The following is a 16,763-nucleotide window of genomic DNA, read 5'->3' as shown; positions in this document are numbered from 1 at the left end:
TTAAGTCCCCTCCCCCAGGAAATTTTTAAAATATGTGGAAAATACACAGTGCATAAAAATTGCATTGTAAGGTTTTGTTTTTGTTTTGTCTTTTTTGACACAGGATCTCCCTGTAGCTCCAGCTGACCTGGAACTCATTATGTAGACCAGGCTGGCCTCAAACTCACAGAGATCCACCTACCTCTGCCTCTTGAATGCTAGGATTACAGGTGTTCGCCACTACGCACAGCAATATTTATTTATTTTTATGTGTGTGAGTGTTTTGCCTGCGTGGATGTAAGTGCACCACATGTGCAGTGCCTGTGGAGGCCAGAAGATGATGCCAGATCCTCTGGAACTGGAGTTACAGATGGTCGTCAACCACCATGTGGGTGCTGGGAATCAAACCCCAGTCCTTAGGAAGAGCAGCCAATGCTCTTAACTACTGAGACATCTCTCTCAGCCCCTATTGCTCTCTATTTATTGAGGCAAAGTCTCTTAATGAACCCAGAGCGTGCCTGATTTAGCTAGCCTAGCTAGCCAGCTTATTCAGGAGATATTTTTACCTCCCATTAGTGGGATTGCAGGAGGGCTGCCACGCCCACCCAGCTTTATATGGATGCTAATGATCTGAACTAAGGTCCTCATGCTTGTGCTGCAAGCACTTTATCCATTGAGCCATCTCCCAGCCCCTTATATGTTTGCTATTAAACTTGCTTTCTTTGTTACAATAAGTTCTGATGCATTTAACTGAATATTCTGGGTTCCTTAGAACCCCTTTGGAATCTAATCACAGAAACATAGCTCTTTTCTTCTTTCCTGTCACATACAATAATCACTGCCTGGGAGATGTCTGGGCTGCTAGACCGACCTTATTCTTCTTTTAGTGTTTTTAATTGCTAAATATTTGTACATTTCCTTCCTCAACCAAAATGGGAATAGCAAGAGTTAGCCTGCCTAAGTCTTAAGGCTTTTGTCATCTTAACTGTCAAAATACACTGAAATGACACAAAATTATTCAACTAGATAGTGAAGGATCTCTGCCAAAAACTCTGCTAGAATGCCAGGCATAGTGACGCACGCCTTTAATCCCAGCACTCAGGAGGCAGAGACAGGCAGATCTCAGTAAGATCTAGGCCAATCTAGTTTATATAGGGAGTTCTAGGCCAGCTGGGGCTGCAGGAGATCCTGTCTCAAAACAACAACAAAAATCCCCAGAAAACAAAATAAAAACAAAAAAACAACTATGCTAAAATTTGAGAATGAATGGCCTAAAACTTTTATTTCTGTTTATAATTACAAAGCGTGACCAGTTGTCTTTTGAGGATTTTACAATTACAAATGACAAATGACCCTGGAAATCTAGGATCTTTGTATTAATAGGGCATGACAGTGGGTGTGAAAAATAAACCATCATTTTGCCATTTATTTCTTCTACATCAGCAATATGCAATTACACACATTTGGTTGACAGGACTCATCCTGTTAAACATGAGTTCATAGTCATTTCCTGTCTCCTGCTACTTTCTAAAGTAATGAAAAGGAGCTCCCAGGATAAGTGGACACACGGCAGTCACGGTGTTAGAATAAAATGCATTTGGTCACAGTGGCTTTCAGGCATCAGATTCCTGACATCTTGTGGGCCAAGGCTGGCATCTACACCTGATCCACTTCTTAGAATTCCTGAGATTCTTCCCCATGACTCTGATTTGAAGAGTCACTACTGTCGATCCCTGCAGAAAGAAGGAAAAGTCCTGAACAGTCTTAGTCTGAGTCTTAGAAACAACCCAGTAGGAGACTGGTGAGAAAAACTGGAAGAGAAGGCTGGGGAGATGCCCCAGTCAGTAAAGTGTTTGCCACTGAAACACAAGAACCCAGGTCCAGATCCCCAGCACCCACGTAAAACAAAACAAAAAAATAACTGAGCCCAATGGCATGCATTTGTCATCCCAGAGCTGAGAAGGCAGACACAGGAGGATTCCTGAAGTCTGCTGGCCAGTCAGCCTAACTGAATCAGTGAGCTCCAGCTCAGTGACACCTCCGTCTCCAAAAATAAAATGGAGCATGACTAATGAGATCTAACACCAACCTCTGACCGCCACACCATGTACAGAAACACCTGTGCACATATATACACACATATGCACACACATCACACAAACAAAGGAAAAACCTCATCAGCCTGTATGAGGGTGTAGGGACAGACTTGCTAGACTGTGTGAAAAGGGTGGGACAAACCTGCAGTCAGCTTGGGAGCTGTAGGGAGAGTTCTGTAGCAGGCCAGCCTTGCACTGGTCAAGCTTGTTCCAGGGATGTCTTTGCCAGGGTGAGCATTCCCTTTGACCACTGTACCTTATACCCTGCGCCCCGATCTACTTGTTTAGCAGAAGCTTCATCTCTGTTTCTTTTTGAAATTTTAAAAATTTATTTACCTTTATTTTATTTGTACAAGTATTTTGTCTGTATGTACGTAAGTGCATCACAGGTGTGCAATGCCTGTAGCGGACAGAAGAGGGCATCGGACCCCCTGGAACTAAAATTACAGATGGTAATCAAACCCGGGTCCCCTGGAAGAGCTGTTTAAGTGCTCATAACCACGGTACCATCTCTCCAGCCCCAGCTCTGTTTCTTATGAAATAGGGGCCTTGGTAGACAGTTGAAGTAAACATTTAAGATCTCAGAGCCTCCATCAGTGGGGCCCAAATGATCATGTGAAGCAAAGTGAATTCTCCACCCAGGATTGACTTCATCTTCTTGAATGAAAAATAAACTTGTATTGTGTTTGTGCTAGTGACTATTTTGAAGCCTTTTTGTCATACCAAATAGCCCAAGTTATCTAGTTCAAAATGCATTAGATAAATCATCTAGAATCCCAACAAGTTAATTTTTTCACCTTAAAGGATATTTAAAAATTGGAATGAAGCTTCTCTAGTGTAGACAAGTATTCACTGCATCTACAATCTTTATTGCTCTTACGTCTTATCCTTTTGCATGGCCTCCTAGAGGATGTGCTTCCAGTATCCGAAGAATCTAGAAAGAAAAGGAAAAAAGAAAACCAGTAATCTAGACCTAAAAGGGCTACGAAAATTCTCTGACTACTTAAGTCACAGAATTTGGACTACAAAGATGCTTTGATGATCCTTTCTGTTTTTTCCCCTCTATAAAGGATAGAGACCCACAATCATTTAGCCCTAACTGCAGAATCAGAGGTGTTTTGAAACCAATATTTTTTCATAGTTCTTCAGGTACCTAATTTAGTAGTAAATCTGAACTTGAGTACAAGACCATGTGAAATCTTTTTGGTATTAATGTTCATCAATGTGCTGCAGAAATATTAATTAAAATTGTACATTTGGGAATAGAATTCTGCACCAGGGCCAGGCCTGGTGGTGCATGCCTTTAATCCTAGCACTTGGGAGGCAGATGAAGGTGGATCTCTGTGAGTTCAAGGCTAGCCTGGTCTACATGGTGAGTTCCAGGCCAGCTTGGACCAAAAAAAAAAAAAAGAAGAACCCCCCCCCCGCAAAAAAAAATTTCTGCACTCGATTCTCCTGGGATGCTTTGTAATATAGAATATTACCCATGTTCTTTTTTATCTTTTTCTAAAAAAGACTTATTTATTTTTATTTTATGTGTATGACTGTTTGCTTCTGTGTATATATGTGTACATGTACATGCCTGGTACCCAAGGAGGCCAGAAGGCACTGGAGTCCCTGGAACTGGAGTTACAGACAGTTGTAGATCACCATGTAGGTGCTGGAAACTGAACTCTGGTCCTCTGCAAGAGCAGCAAGTACTCTTAACCGCTGAGCCATCTTTCCATCCCCCACATTATTTTCCTTAAATAATGAGATTTATTTGGCTTCAAATGTTTTGAACAAAGGATTATGGATGTTGCTAAGGGTCCAGGCTACTGATTCCGCCTCTTTTGTAGCTTTCCATGTAAGATGTGCATTGGAATTTTCCCATCTGTGAAATGAGACAAACAGCAGCTATCTGGTCTACCTTTTGGTGGTGGTAAAGATAAATACAGACCTTATTTACAAAGACAGTTTGAAACATTATTATTTGGTCATTGCTAAGTTGGGGGTCATCTGTCAAAATCTATAAACTAAATTTAACAGTAATAACCAAAAGGCTTTGCCAATCATTAGAGAGTGTAAACAGAACTTTTGTTTGTTTTCAGTTTAGAACAAATACGCAATAAAATCAAACAATAGAAGGTGATCTCTTTTTCTTCTCTACAAAATGTGGGATGAACTGAAGGAGAAGTCATGCTGCAACATCAATATTTGGCTGACAGGTCTGGTGGTATATAATAAAAGGGGCACTGCCACTCAGTTACAGCCATCTCCTTAAGCCTGAATTCAGAATGATCTCTCTGCAATTTTCAAATAGTCTGGATAAGAGAACCGGCTCCCGAGCGGCGTGCTGTGCTGTGTGCTCAGAGTAATAACAGCAGGGAGCCGAAGCTCTGAACTCCTATCTGGGGGTCTAAGCAGGTCATCCTTGCTTCTCACCCAGCTCAGCGCTCAGGATTGAGCTCCAGGCTTCTGGGAGCATCGCCTCCTGCACACAAAAGTTATAGCCGGGATGCCTGTCAGTTGTTGCTGTGTAAGCATAATGACCTGGGTTCCAACCAAATAACCTACCTTAAAAAATTAAGTATGATGGATTGTCTCCGTGTAAGACAGGTAACCAAGAAAAGAAAATTCTAGAGGAAGGAAACTGGGAAAACCTTGCAAAGCTTTGAAATGCCAGAGCAAGAATGCACTTCCTGTTGGGCTTCTATGATTTCCCTTTCAAATCTGTGTGGTTATGGTTAGTATTTATCTTTGCTGTCACCTAAGCCTGTGATGAGAAAATTTCACCCCCAGGGGCATCTCTGCTGTCTTGACCCTCAGTCTTCTCACGCTACTTTCCTCTGACTTGTCCTTATGGACTTGTTGTCTGTGTTTGTATACATTTATAGCTTTGCTTCTCTCTTGGAGCAATTGTGGAAGTGTGGTATAAAGAAAGTAGACTCTCTACTTGATTATTTCCCTAATGACCACTGGAAATAAAACCAGGCCCCTCTCCCATCCAAGGATACATAGAGGGCTGGAGAGATGGCTCAGCAGTTAAGAGCAATGGCTGCTCTTGCAGAGGACCCGGGTTTGGTTCCCAACATCCATATGGTGACTAATAACTGCCCATAACTCTAGTTCCAGGGGAACCAATGCCCTGTTCTGGCCTCCATGTGCACTGCACAACATGGGTGCACTTACATACACACTTATATACATTCAGGCAAAACAGTCATACACATAAAAATAATTTTTTTAAAGATCTGTAGAATGTTTATTGAGAAAAAATTAGACTGCTATTAAAATTTTTTAAAAAGCTTTACTATGTGAAATCATTAACATTTTTGGATTCATCTGTTAAAGCAGTTAGTTAGCTTACCTAATAAAAGTTGAAATAGGAACCACCTAAAATTAAAATTAGAATGAATCTCTTATTGAATACACAGTTCATTAATTGCCATGAAGAGTTCTTATTTTCTCTTACCTCTTTTTACGAGCATTTTTGTCAATGTGGGTGATTTCCTGGAATCCACAGGCTCTGTAAAATAAAAGGGAGGAAAATCATAATTTTTACATAATGACAAGTTCTGTGACAACTCACATATAAAATGGGCTGGCAGTCCTCAGGACAATGGACAAGTGTTCCTCCTTTTCTTTCTATTGAACCCAGTTCTGCAGGCCAAGGGTCGTAACGCTGGGATCCATCCTGGCTTGCTCCTTAATTTTTGCAGGAGTCTGTACATTGGTCTTGAGCACTACTAGCTCAAGGTTTCTGTAAATGGGCACCAACCCAATTACCATGCCTTCCTGTTAAGGTTTTGCAATTACAAAATAGTACTTTATTCATCACAACCTTATGAAAAAAATCACAATATATGCCAACATTTAAACTATAATTTGGATAGGGATATCTGAAGTCATTTAAAAATATTTATTTTTATTTTGTATGAGTGTTTGCCTCCACATCTGTGTGTGCATCATGTGCATGCAGTGCCCACAAAGACCAGAAGAGGGCACAAGATCCCCTGAGACTAGATTTACTGATGTGAGATGCCATGTGAGTACCTGGAACCAAACTTGGGTCCTCTGCAAAAGCAGCAAGTGCTCTTAACTGCTGAGCCAGTTCTCTAGCCCCTAGTCTTTTTAAAATCTGCTTAATAAGTAAATACCACTAATTACTCTTTGTGGACTTTCTAAGCTAGCAACTAATAACAGTATTATCAATGAACCAAGAAATAATATGCTTATTGAGCACTGTAAAATAAGAAAGGTCATGTCAGAGTAAACACATTATTTCAACTCTTTAGTATTAATAGATATGACCACACATAGTAAAGAAACTGGTTTTTGAGACAGGGTCTCCCTGTAACCCCAGCTGGCCTGAAACTCACTATGCAGACCAGGGTGGCCTCAGTCTCACAGAGATCTGCCTACTTCTGCCTCCTGAGTTCTGGGATTAAAGGCGTGTGCCAACACTCCTGGTGAGACTGTCTTTTTACTAGTGTATTTTTGCTGCATTTCACCATATTTGTTGGAATTGCCCAACTAAATAAGTCTGTGATGCCTTCTTGATGTCTTCCATTTCCTAATCAGACCAGAGAAGTAAAATACAGAAAATGGTACCCTAGAGTTATCAAGTTGAGGCATATGGAGAATTCTTGGATTAAAATTCGTCAGGAAACAGAAATCTGCACTTGGATCTAGCATACTATAGTCCAGGAGTTGTAACTCTGATCATCTTAATTGTACAGTCTGGTATCATGAGCACATGGCATCTTTAGGTCTCTTATCTGTCACATGATTCTAATATGTCATGATCATTGATCACAGTACAGAGTGCTGTTCTTTATTTTTGAGATTAAGTTTAAATTATGTGTCTGTGTATGTGCACTTGTGCAGGTACATGTGAATGCCAGAGGAAAGTGTCAGATCCCCTCGAACTGGAGTTACAAGTGACTGTGCACTGCCATGTGGGTGCTGGGAACCAAACCCAGGTCCTCTGCAAAAGCAGTAAGTGCTCTTAACAGCTGAGTCATCTCTTTAGCTCAAGAACAGAACTCTTTAGGGGTTACTAATTTTGAGTAAGGAATCAAGGAAATTCCTTAATATGAAAACTTAGAAATGCCCTAACACCTTGAATAAATCCTGGCCTTCATGTGGGCTTCCCCGGTCTACTCTTTTAAGTTACCAGCCCTGGCATGGTGCAACTTGGCTCACCTGGACTTTTCTTTCTAGGCTTGTCTTTTTGACTTCTTAGCCCTCCTTAATTTTCCTCAAATATCTGCCTCTGTGTTTCTTACAGAGAGACCTTGGAAATATTTTGTTGGGTGGGGGTGCAGAAGGCCTGGGGAGATAGCTCAGTTGGTAAAGTTCTTTCCACACAAGCATGAGAACCCAAGTTTGATTTCTGGAATGTAAAAAATCAAGTGTGGTGGCTCACACTTGTAATAGCAGCCTTAGGAAGGGAGAAACAGGTGCATCTCTGAGACTTACTGGCCAGGCAGCCTAGACTAATTACTGAGTCCCAGGTCTCAGTGAGAAGCTTTATCTCAAAAAAGGTGGATGGTTCCTAAGGAATGACACACAAGGGTGACCTCTGGCTTCCACATGCACACATACACACGAACACACACATACACACATACACAATTTAAAAGAACTCATTGGAGATGGAGAGATGGCTCAGTGGTTAAGAGCTCTTGCAAAACTCAAGTTAGGATCCCAGTATCTATGGTGGGAAGCTCACAACTGCATATAACTCTAGATCTAGGGGATCTGACATCCTCTCCTGGCCTCTGTGGGTACATACCTACCCACAGATACATACACATATACATAATTTAAACTTTTTAAAAAATTCTTAATAAAAGAACTCAGGGCTGAGAGATGGCTCAGCAGTTAAGAACCATCTTAACTGACTGTTCTTGTAGAGGATCCAGGTTCAGTTCCCAGCACCCACATGGCTATTAACAAGAGCCTGTAACTCCAGTTCCAGGGTAATCCAATGCCCTCTTCTGGCCTCTGTGGTCATTGCATGGACAGGCGCACTTACATACATGCAGGCAAAACACTCATAGCACATAAAATTTAAAATTTTTTACAAGAGCTCATTATTTTGCTAAGCTATTTCTATTATGTAGTCAATGGATGACTGTATCCATCAATAGGATCCATCAATTGACAAGCCTAACTTTAAAAAGTGTGCAATGATTTGTTGTGTCCCTTCATTTCCCAAAAGAGTCAAATCAAATAATGCAGAGAACAGGATCCCCAGATAAACTGGATCTTTATACAAAGAGACTCAGAACTGAACATCAAGAGATGGCAGTTCTTGGTCCAGACGCCACAGCACGAGCCTTGCTCTCGGGGCTTCCTTACTTGACCAGCTGGGTGCTGAGGTGCAGGCTTCTTCTCCATCATCAGAATCCTCGCTCGAGATGACTGCACAAAGGAAGAAAGTCTTGTAAGAGTCTCAGGAGTGACCAAGGACCCACACAGCAAAGGACCCCAGAGTGCGACACAAGGAGGGCTGAGGAGTGAACTCCAGCCTGTGGCAGGCCATTCCTCCCAAGGCTGTGACTTGAAGGTGGTTCCAGGCTCTAAGCCAACAACTGATGAGACAGCCAGAGATGACTTCTCTCAACCACGGACACTCTTCCACCTCCACCCTTGGCCCATTTCTTACCTCACCTCTTTCTGTCATTCATTTTATCCCTTAGCATCTTTCTTGGCTCTACCCATCACTCCTGTTCTGCACTTGTACTGAAGTCAATCTCTTCCTACCTCTTGAATGTTTTCTGTCCATCTCCTTTCCCTGATTTTATTTTCCCATTTTCTTTAACTCCTACCCATTACTGCCTTCTCTTCTTTTAGAAAGATCCTCTCCAGCCTCAACATTAATAAACCTCCATTTCTACCTTTCGGTATGTTCCCCAATTCCCTCTTCTAAGCTGAAGGCTTATTTCAGCTTCTACAGTGACTGACTTCCTCCCCTACCTGCCTCTACCCCAGGCCACCTGGGTTGCTCTGATGGCCCCTGGTGACATGCCCAAACCCTGCCTGGGAACCAGTGACTCAGGAATGGTTACAAGTTTTTCGTTTGTCCTTACCTATGAAGTCAGATGCCTGGTTATGGTAAACGCTTGCTTGGTTTTGTTGCTCTTCTGAGCAAAATGATAACTTTTCCTTCTTTATATCTACTAGTTGCACAGAACAGGGATTAATTTGAATTCCATTGGTGAGTGGTTCTACTCCTGGGCAAAATTATAAAGAATTGTCAGGGATGGGGAGATAGTTTGGTCTGTAAAGCATGAGGACCTGAGTTCAATCGTCATGACAACAAGCCAACTATGGTGGCAATCCCAGCCTGATGGAGGTAGAAATGGGTAGATCCCTGGGGATCAATGGTTAGCAAGCCTAGCCTAATCAGCAAGCTTCGGGCCAACTAGACACCTTGTGTCAAAAAAGAAAGATGAATGGCACCGGAATATCACCAGAGGTTGACTTCTGGCCTCCATACTCACATGCACACATGTGCACGCAGACTTGTTCACAGAGGAGCCTGCACACAAAGACTTTTTATTCATCTGTCCAGACCCTTTGACACCATCAATGACTCTTCCTGCCACCGTCACCGCTGCTCAGCTCTCCCCTTTCCCTATTCTCCCCATCCTTTGATGAAGAATTGTTTTGGATATTTTAAAAATAAAATTAAGCCAGGCATGGTAATACACACTTATACTCCCAGCACTTGAGGAGCCAGTGCAGAAGGATGAGGTCAAGGTCAGCCTGGGCTACATAGCAAGAACCTGTCTCAAAAAATAAATGAAAATAAAAATTCTAACTGCAGTATAACGTGTAGAGATAAAAGCGGAGTTTAAATAGTTACAAGGTATCATATCACTTTGGTTAAAAAAACAGATGACTAAGGGGGCTGGAGAGACGGCTCCATGGTTAAGAGCACTGGCTGCTCTTACAGGAGACCTGCATTCAACTCCCAGCACCCACATAGCAGCTAACAACCGTCTGTAACTCCAGTCTCAGGGGGTGGGATGACCTCTCCTGGCCTCCACAGGCATTGCACACATATAGTGCACTTACATACATGCAGGCAAAACACTCATACACATAAAATAAAAATAATAGACGACTAACACTCCGGAGGCCTTTTGGTGACATATCAAGCTCTCCCCACTGTTTTTCTCCAAGTCAACCATCATCTCAAGTTTCAAGACCTACATCAATTTTGCTTCTTGTATAACTGATATAAACAGAATCATAACCATGTTATCTTAACTCTCTCTATTCTCAAAGATGCCAAATTTACATATGTATATGTGCATATGTAAGTAATATGCATATATTATGCTTGTGAGAGTCTTCTATATTATTACTTCCACAGGCCAGTCTCAAACTCTATGCTATGTGGGAGGGTGGTGCTGGGATTGAATTCAGGGTCTCATACATGCCACACAAACATTCTACCACTGATCTACATTTCCAACCCCAAATATATGCTATAATTTTTCAACCGTTAATTTTGAAAATGGTTAAGATAGAAAAAACGAAAACAACCCTATCAAACAAACATAGTCGCCAGAAAAACAAACTGGTAAGGCAAGCAACGGTTACTTTCTTCTTTCCGGGTCAGCCGGCTGGGGGCCTCCAGGCTTGCACCTCCACTGTGCCCTTGGGCTTCTATTAGCTCACAGGAATCTGAGGATAGAAAGACCACAGGTGAGCACCAATAGAGTCTTGCCCCGCCCTAGTTTGGCCCCTTCTGCCCCACCCCGTTTCTCTCCCCATTTCTACCTCTAGCCCTGGCTGCGCACACTGTCACCCCCATCCCTGAAGGTGTTTGGGTACCACCGACTCTGTGGACAATCCCTCTGACTTTTGTCTTTCATTCTCTTTTCCCCAGTGAAGTTCTCCAACTCTCCCCAACGTGGGGTCTCAGTTTTCCATTCTAACTACTCTCCCCAGGTCTCATCTCTGCCTACATCAAGACATCAGCCCAGTCCTCTGTTCCCAGCCCAGGACCCCTTAGCTCCTACACCCTCGCCAACAGTCAGCCCCTCTTACGTGCGAGCTCGGGCTCTGGAGCATGTGATCCGCTCGCTGGTTGTGTTTCTGGTGCGTCATTTTTATCACTGCCTGTGTCTCCTTTCTCTCTGTTCATCTGTGCTGTTTCGCAGAGGTGCTCTGAGACTCCATTTTCAAGCAAGCTTATACCTAAACCACATTTTAATTCATAAATGTTTTATTTGCCCCTTGCATGAGGATACAATAGGGAAAGTCAAATAACTCTAAACTCTGAAGGAAGGGAGGGTTTAATCCAGTTTCTGGAAGAGCTAAGAGTTCAAATGTTCAAATGCAGCAGCAAGGAAGGGAGGAGAGGCTTGGGTGGGGTGGGGTCACGGCGCCAGGTCCTGGGGTGGGCGGAAGCTGGAGTAGGGTTGGCCTCAGGAAGAAGGTGGAGTCTTGGGGAGATGCAGCGACCACCAAACTGCACCCCAAAGCAGTCAGTGATGGGGAAACGCTGGGCTTTACTTCCTCAACTGTCTGAACTTCTGCATGTCTTATTAGGAACCCTGTGGAAAGCTAGAAAGGGGATTTGTCAAGGAAAAGGGCAGGGGCCTCAGGCCAAAGGCAGGGGCGAGGGTCAAGAAGGGGCTAGGTAGAAAATGAGCAGAGCAAACACGTGGGGATTGGTACCCTCTCCATCACACCCAGGAAACCTCCCTGGCCCACTGTGGATTGTCTACTCTGTTTCACTAACCTCAATAGTATATGAATGGATAATATATTTTACAGCTCAGTTCCATGTTTGTCATTTAATATCTTTCTAAACAAAATTTAAAAAATGATTGAAAAAGTAATTAAGGAACTTTTACTATAGAACATGAACCTGGGTGCATGATTTGTACCACCTTCCGTTGCTGCCTTTGGGGGTTGCAGGCATAATCACAGCTCTCACCCTGTCTGTGTGCATCACAGTCAGTGTCTGCTAGGTCAGACTGTTGGACAGCTTACTGGTGGCTTGTATGCTCTAAGGCCCGTCCGGGTGGTGGGTTGACTTTTTTATATATTCATCCAGTCCTGTCACTCGCACTTACATACATGCAGGCAAAACACTCATGCACATAAATAACCACTGAGCCATCTCTCCAGCCTCCATATTTTTATATTTTTAAATGTTAAAATTTTTGAATAAAAGAGATTTTTCTAAAAGTATAACTATTTTTAAAAGTCACTCTGAATTTTTTTCCTATAAAAATACATTGCTAATTTGCTTTTAAAAATTTCTTCTTAACAGGCTGGAGAGGTGGCTCAGTGGTTAAGAGCACTGGCTACTCTTGCAGAGGTCCAGGGTTTGATTCCCAGCACCCACATGGCGGCTAACAACCATCTGTAACTCTGGTTCCAGGGGACCTGACATCCTCTTCTGACCTTTGTGGGAAATGCACAATATGGGTGCACTTAGATACATGCAGGCGATACACTCGTATACATAAAATAAAAATAATAAAATCTTTTTTAAAGAATCTCTTCTTAAATGACATATCCCATTGGAAACATATAATAAGGACTTCAAAAGAGTGGTAGAGGTTTGTTTCCAAAGATGAGTAATGAAGGAAGAAATAAATACTGTTGTATATACACCAATGTGATTTAGGGGGCTGGAGCGTCTATGGCTCTCAGTTTTATATTTTTGGTTGGTATTTCTTCTCTCATTGCTTCTCCAGTCTAGGGAATGATTTCATTTACAATGAGTATCCACGTCAGACACACAGAGAGAAGAAAATCCCTACATTTAGTGTCATGGTGAACAGCTTAGATTCTGGAGGTAAACAGTAGCAGTGATTAAATTAGTAATAAGCACAAACAGATGTGATGCTGACGAAGTGCCAAGCATGGCATGCTTTTCATGATGGCACTTGACTTCCACCCTCTGATGTAAGTCCCTTACCACATTCCTGTTGTACATGACACTGGGGCCCAGAGAGGTAGGTGACCTGTCCAAGATCAGAGAGGCAGGGTTTCAACCCAGAACTTCTCTGACATTATCTTAGAACACAGTTAACTTCTAATTCTTAGTTGGGCGACTTTGCACAAAGTTCAAACCCTCCACCTCCCAAAACCAAGTTTTCTTCCTCTGAAAAATGGGGAAGATGTGCCATCATTTAAAATTTGTTGAGAAGATAAATGTGATAATCCTGTGTCAACATTCAGGATAGTGAAGCTCATCAGAAAAGAAAACTATCGTAATTAATGCCTTAAATTTAGAATATTCTCTGTAATAATATTTTTTTAACTATTTACTAAGAGATTAAAGGAGAGTCAAGAAGTTAAAGTACTGAAGGGTTTTTGTGGTGACTCTCTTGCTTAGAGAGAGGATCCCAACTTGCTAACCCAGTGATGTCCAATAAGGGTATCATATGTGAGACACTTTTTTTTTTAAGATTTGTTTTATTTTATGTGTATGGATGCTTGTATGCATGTGCACGCAGTACCCACAGAGACCAGAAGAGGATACTAGATTCCCTGGAACTGGAGTTATAGGTGGTTGTGAGCTGCATATGGGTGCTGGGAACTAAACCCTGGTCATATACAAGAGCAGCCAGTACTCTTAACCATGGAGCCAACTCTCCAGCTCTGGTGCTGTGGCCTTATGTGATGGACCCAAAGGGCAAAATTCTTTGCCTCACAGCAGGAATGTGTTCATCATACCCCTCCAACCATCACTGGACATAAGATCAAAGCATATAGGCAGTATCCAAATTCAGGCAAGACCAAGCCAACAACTGTGATTCCAGGAACATGGGCAAAATGCCCAGGAGAAACTCTCCTATGTAACACAGAGGACTGAGACCCTGACATTTAAACCCTGTATTTGGAGAAACACAGATGCAAACACAAAACACTGTGAGCAGCCAGTGACACGAGGAAAGAGCACCCCCAGCCCATAAGAAGAGAGAGCAACCACCACAAAGTCAGCAGGAAAACAGACCATCAGAACAGCAGGGATCTAAAGGTGACCACGTCAGGCTTCTTTGAGAACAGTTTTCACCAGGTCCTAAGGAGAAGAAATTAGAAATTTATTTCAGAAATTGAACAGGGACTCTCTTTTGTCTTTATAATGCAGGAACTGAAGACCCCCCCGCCTCAAGCATCAATCCAGAGTCCATTTGGAGATGACAAGACTCACCTGATTATTCAAGTCAGGCTCTAGCTCTGAGAACGGGAGGCTGGGTCAGCCCTGGCTGAGGGCTTCACTAGGCTACCTCGCTAGAGTCCTCCCTGAAGCACTCTACTACCTGGGGATAACTAGTCTTCATATCTGTGGCTAAAGAGTTTCTGCATGTGTCCCCAAAGCTGCACTGTGTGGGAGGCAGTACAAGGTTAAGAATACAGATTCTGCCTCCAGAATCCTTTGATTCTCCCATGTTCATTTGACCATGAAAAACTCCATACACGGTCTCTCTGGATTTCAGTTTCCTCTTCTACAAACTGGGCATTTAAGTGACGTCAATCCAGGCTGATCTGGAACTCTCACAGATCCTTCTGTCTCTGCCTGTCTCTTGAGTATGCCACCATGCCCAACTGTTTTGTGTTTTGTTGGAGATAGAGTTTTACTATGTAATACAGGCTGGCCTCAAACTCACAGTCCTCCTACCTCAGTCCCGAGTGCCCAGCTTCTCCCAATCTGTCCCAGTAACAGAAAGCTGACCAACACAGGATGCATACAAATTCCCCCTCCTTGCCTTTTCTACAGCTCTGCCACATTTCTTCCCTGATCTATATTCTCTGCTAAGGGTTGCCCTTATTTCCTGTTCTCTGAGGTGATAAGAAACTCTTCAGTTGTAATTACCTTGTTCAAGACTTAGCTGGGAGTTCGGATCCTCCCCTCTCTGTTCTGCATTGCCTCTTTGGTAACACAGTTTGTTTTGGATCACTGAAGTGGGAGAGAAGAGGGAAGAGGAGGAGGAAACAATTAGACATCTCCATCAGGGACCAGGGGCTGCCTTTCAGAATTACATATCTAGAAATTTCCAGCCCTCCACTCCCTCCAAGTTCATTGGATCTCACATGACAACATTCACCCATTATGCTGTGGGACACAAAAAAGAAGGCTTTTATAAGACAGCCTTATATGTCCCACATAGAAAGGAGACATTTGGGGTTAAGGATAAAGAAGTATAGGAGATACATTGTGAGCTGTGCTACTCTTCAAAGAAATATTCAGAGGGCATGTGTCAAAACAAAAAATAGAAATCAAATGTGGCTTCTGGACTGCTCCAGCTATAAGAACAGGGGGCTTCCTGGATGGAAGATCTAGCAAAGCCCAGCAGTTTTACAGATGGGCTAGATGGGGCTTGAGAGATGGCTCCGTGATTTAAGAGTATGTACTGCTCTTGCACAGGACCCAAGTTCAATTCCCACCATCCATGTCAGGTGACTCACAATTGCCTGTAACTCCAGCTCCAGGATTTTCAATGTCTCTGGTGTCCGCAGGCACTGCCACTCATATGCACATAATTTAAAAATTAAAATATCTTAAAGATGGGTTAGAAAAGCAGGGGACTGGATCTTAACTGGGTCAGGGAGAGTGAGTGATTTCCAAAGGGACAAAACAAGACCCAGGGGCAGTTTGGATGGGCATGAGTGTGTGAGAGGTGGCGGTATTTCCCCCAAGTTCAGGTTGGAAGGATGTACTGAGGGATCGTGAACCTCAGGTATGGAAACTAACATTTGAGGTGTCGCCGGGGAGGGGGATCCCAGCTGCCCATGGTGGAGGCCAGAACCACTAGGATGGTAACATCATTCACTTTGTGCTCTCAGCCTGGGGACATCCTGGTTACAAATAAATATTGCCTAGAAATTAGTGCCCAGGCATCTGCTTTCCTTTGTTCTTTTCTGACTTGAATGATCTGCTATAGAAATTATTTTTTTCTTCATTAGATAGGCTTACCATTAGCATAAGTCAATAAGCCATAGACACTTGCTCCTAATCTTTGTTCTTTTAAACATGGACTATCACTTTATTGCCCAGTAAATAAACATCAGACCCTTCAAAATCTTCCACCAGTGTGTCTCATTTGACTTAGTTCCTGTACTGATTCTCACTTGGATTTAGCCAAGTCAATTTTTTTTACATGTATGTAATGTGTACCATGTGCATGCAGTGCCTGCAAAGGCCAGAAGAGGGCATGAGATCTCCTGGAACAGGAGTTACAGATGGGTTCTGCAAGAGCAGCAAATGCTCCTAACAGCTGATCTATCGCTCCGGTTCCTCAAGCCCAGCTTGTCAGTGTTCACAGACCTCCTCTAGCACCTCTTATGCCCTTTCTTCCTTGGGGCATGTGTCCATGTTTCTTGTGATTTTTTTTTTTTTCTTGTGATGCTTTTATCTTATATTTGGAGAACTCATTGAAGCAGAACTGGATTGGGATAAAAAGTTTTCTAGGCAGGTTTAAAAAGATTGGAAATTGTCCTTTTTTACTGAACTAATTAATGGGTATGTCTTAAAAGAGTCAAGAATCAAACTTTAAGTTTTATCAAGCACCAAAAATAGTCCCTGGCAGTGCAATCTGATTTTGTACTATCTGATTAATGCTTATTTCATATTTTCTGGAGAGAGGGTTCACAAAACCATTTCTTCTCCTTTAAAGGATATTAGGAGCCAGGTTTATCACTCCAGAAACTTATAAAGGTGGT

The 16,763-nt window shown here is 42.6% G+C and overlaps 1 protein-coding gene across 5 annotated transcripts in view; it reads right to left on the bottom strand.

Annotated features, from left to right (window-relative positions):
- Nucleotides 1-16,763, bottom strand: part of LOC103738200 (nuclear body protein SP140-like protein) — a 77,829-nt gene that overhangs the window by 30,891 nt on the left and 30,175 nt on the right. For all 5 annotated transcript variants that reach the window (XM_017799379.2, XM_008838061.3, XM_017799380.2 and 2 more), the window contains exons 4-11: nucleotides 14,917-15,000; nucleotides 14,056-14,121; nucleotides 11,127-11,276; nucleotides 10,677-10,760; nucleotides 9,155-9,298; nucleotides 8,424-8,486; nucleotides 5,530-5,583; nucleotides 2,956-3,009 (exon numbers count right to left, since the gene is read on the bottom strand). In XM_017799379.2, the coding sequence (XP_017654868.1) occupies nucleotides 2,956-3,009; nucleotides 5,530-5,583; nucleotides 8,424-8,486; nucleotides 9,155-9,298; nucleotides 10,677-10,760; nucleotides 11,127-11,276; nucleotides 14,056-14,121; nucleotides 14,917-15,000 (699 nt within the window). The remainder of the gene's footprint in view (nucleotides 1-2,955; nucleotides 3,010-5,529; nucleotides 5,584-8,423; nucleotides 8,487-9,154; nucleotides 9,299-10,676; nucleotides 10,761-11,126; nucleotides 11,277-14,055; nucleotides 14,122-14,916; nucleotides 15,001-16,763) is intronic.

The sequence above is a fragment of the Nannospalax galili genome, unplaced genomic scaffold, assembly GCF_000622305.1.
Source record: "Nannospalax galili isolate Female #2095 unplaced genomic scaffold, S.galili_v1.0 scaffold1138, whole genome shotgun sequence".
NCBI classification, from domain to species: Eukaryota; Metazoa; Chordata; class Mammalia; order Rodentia; family Spalacidae; genus Nannospalax; species Nannospalax galili.
This window is presented reverse-complemented; position numbering and strand designations above follow the sequence as displayed.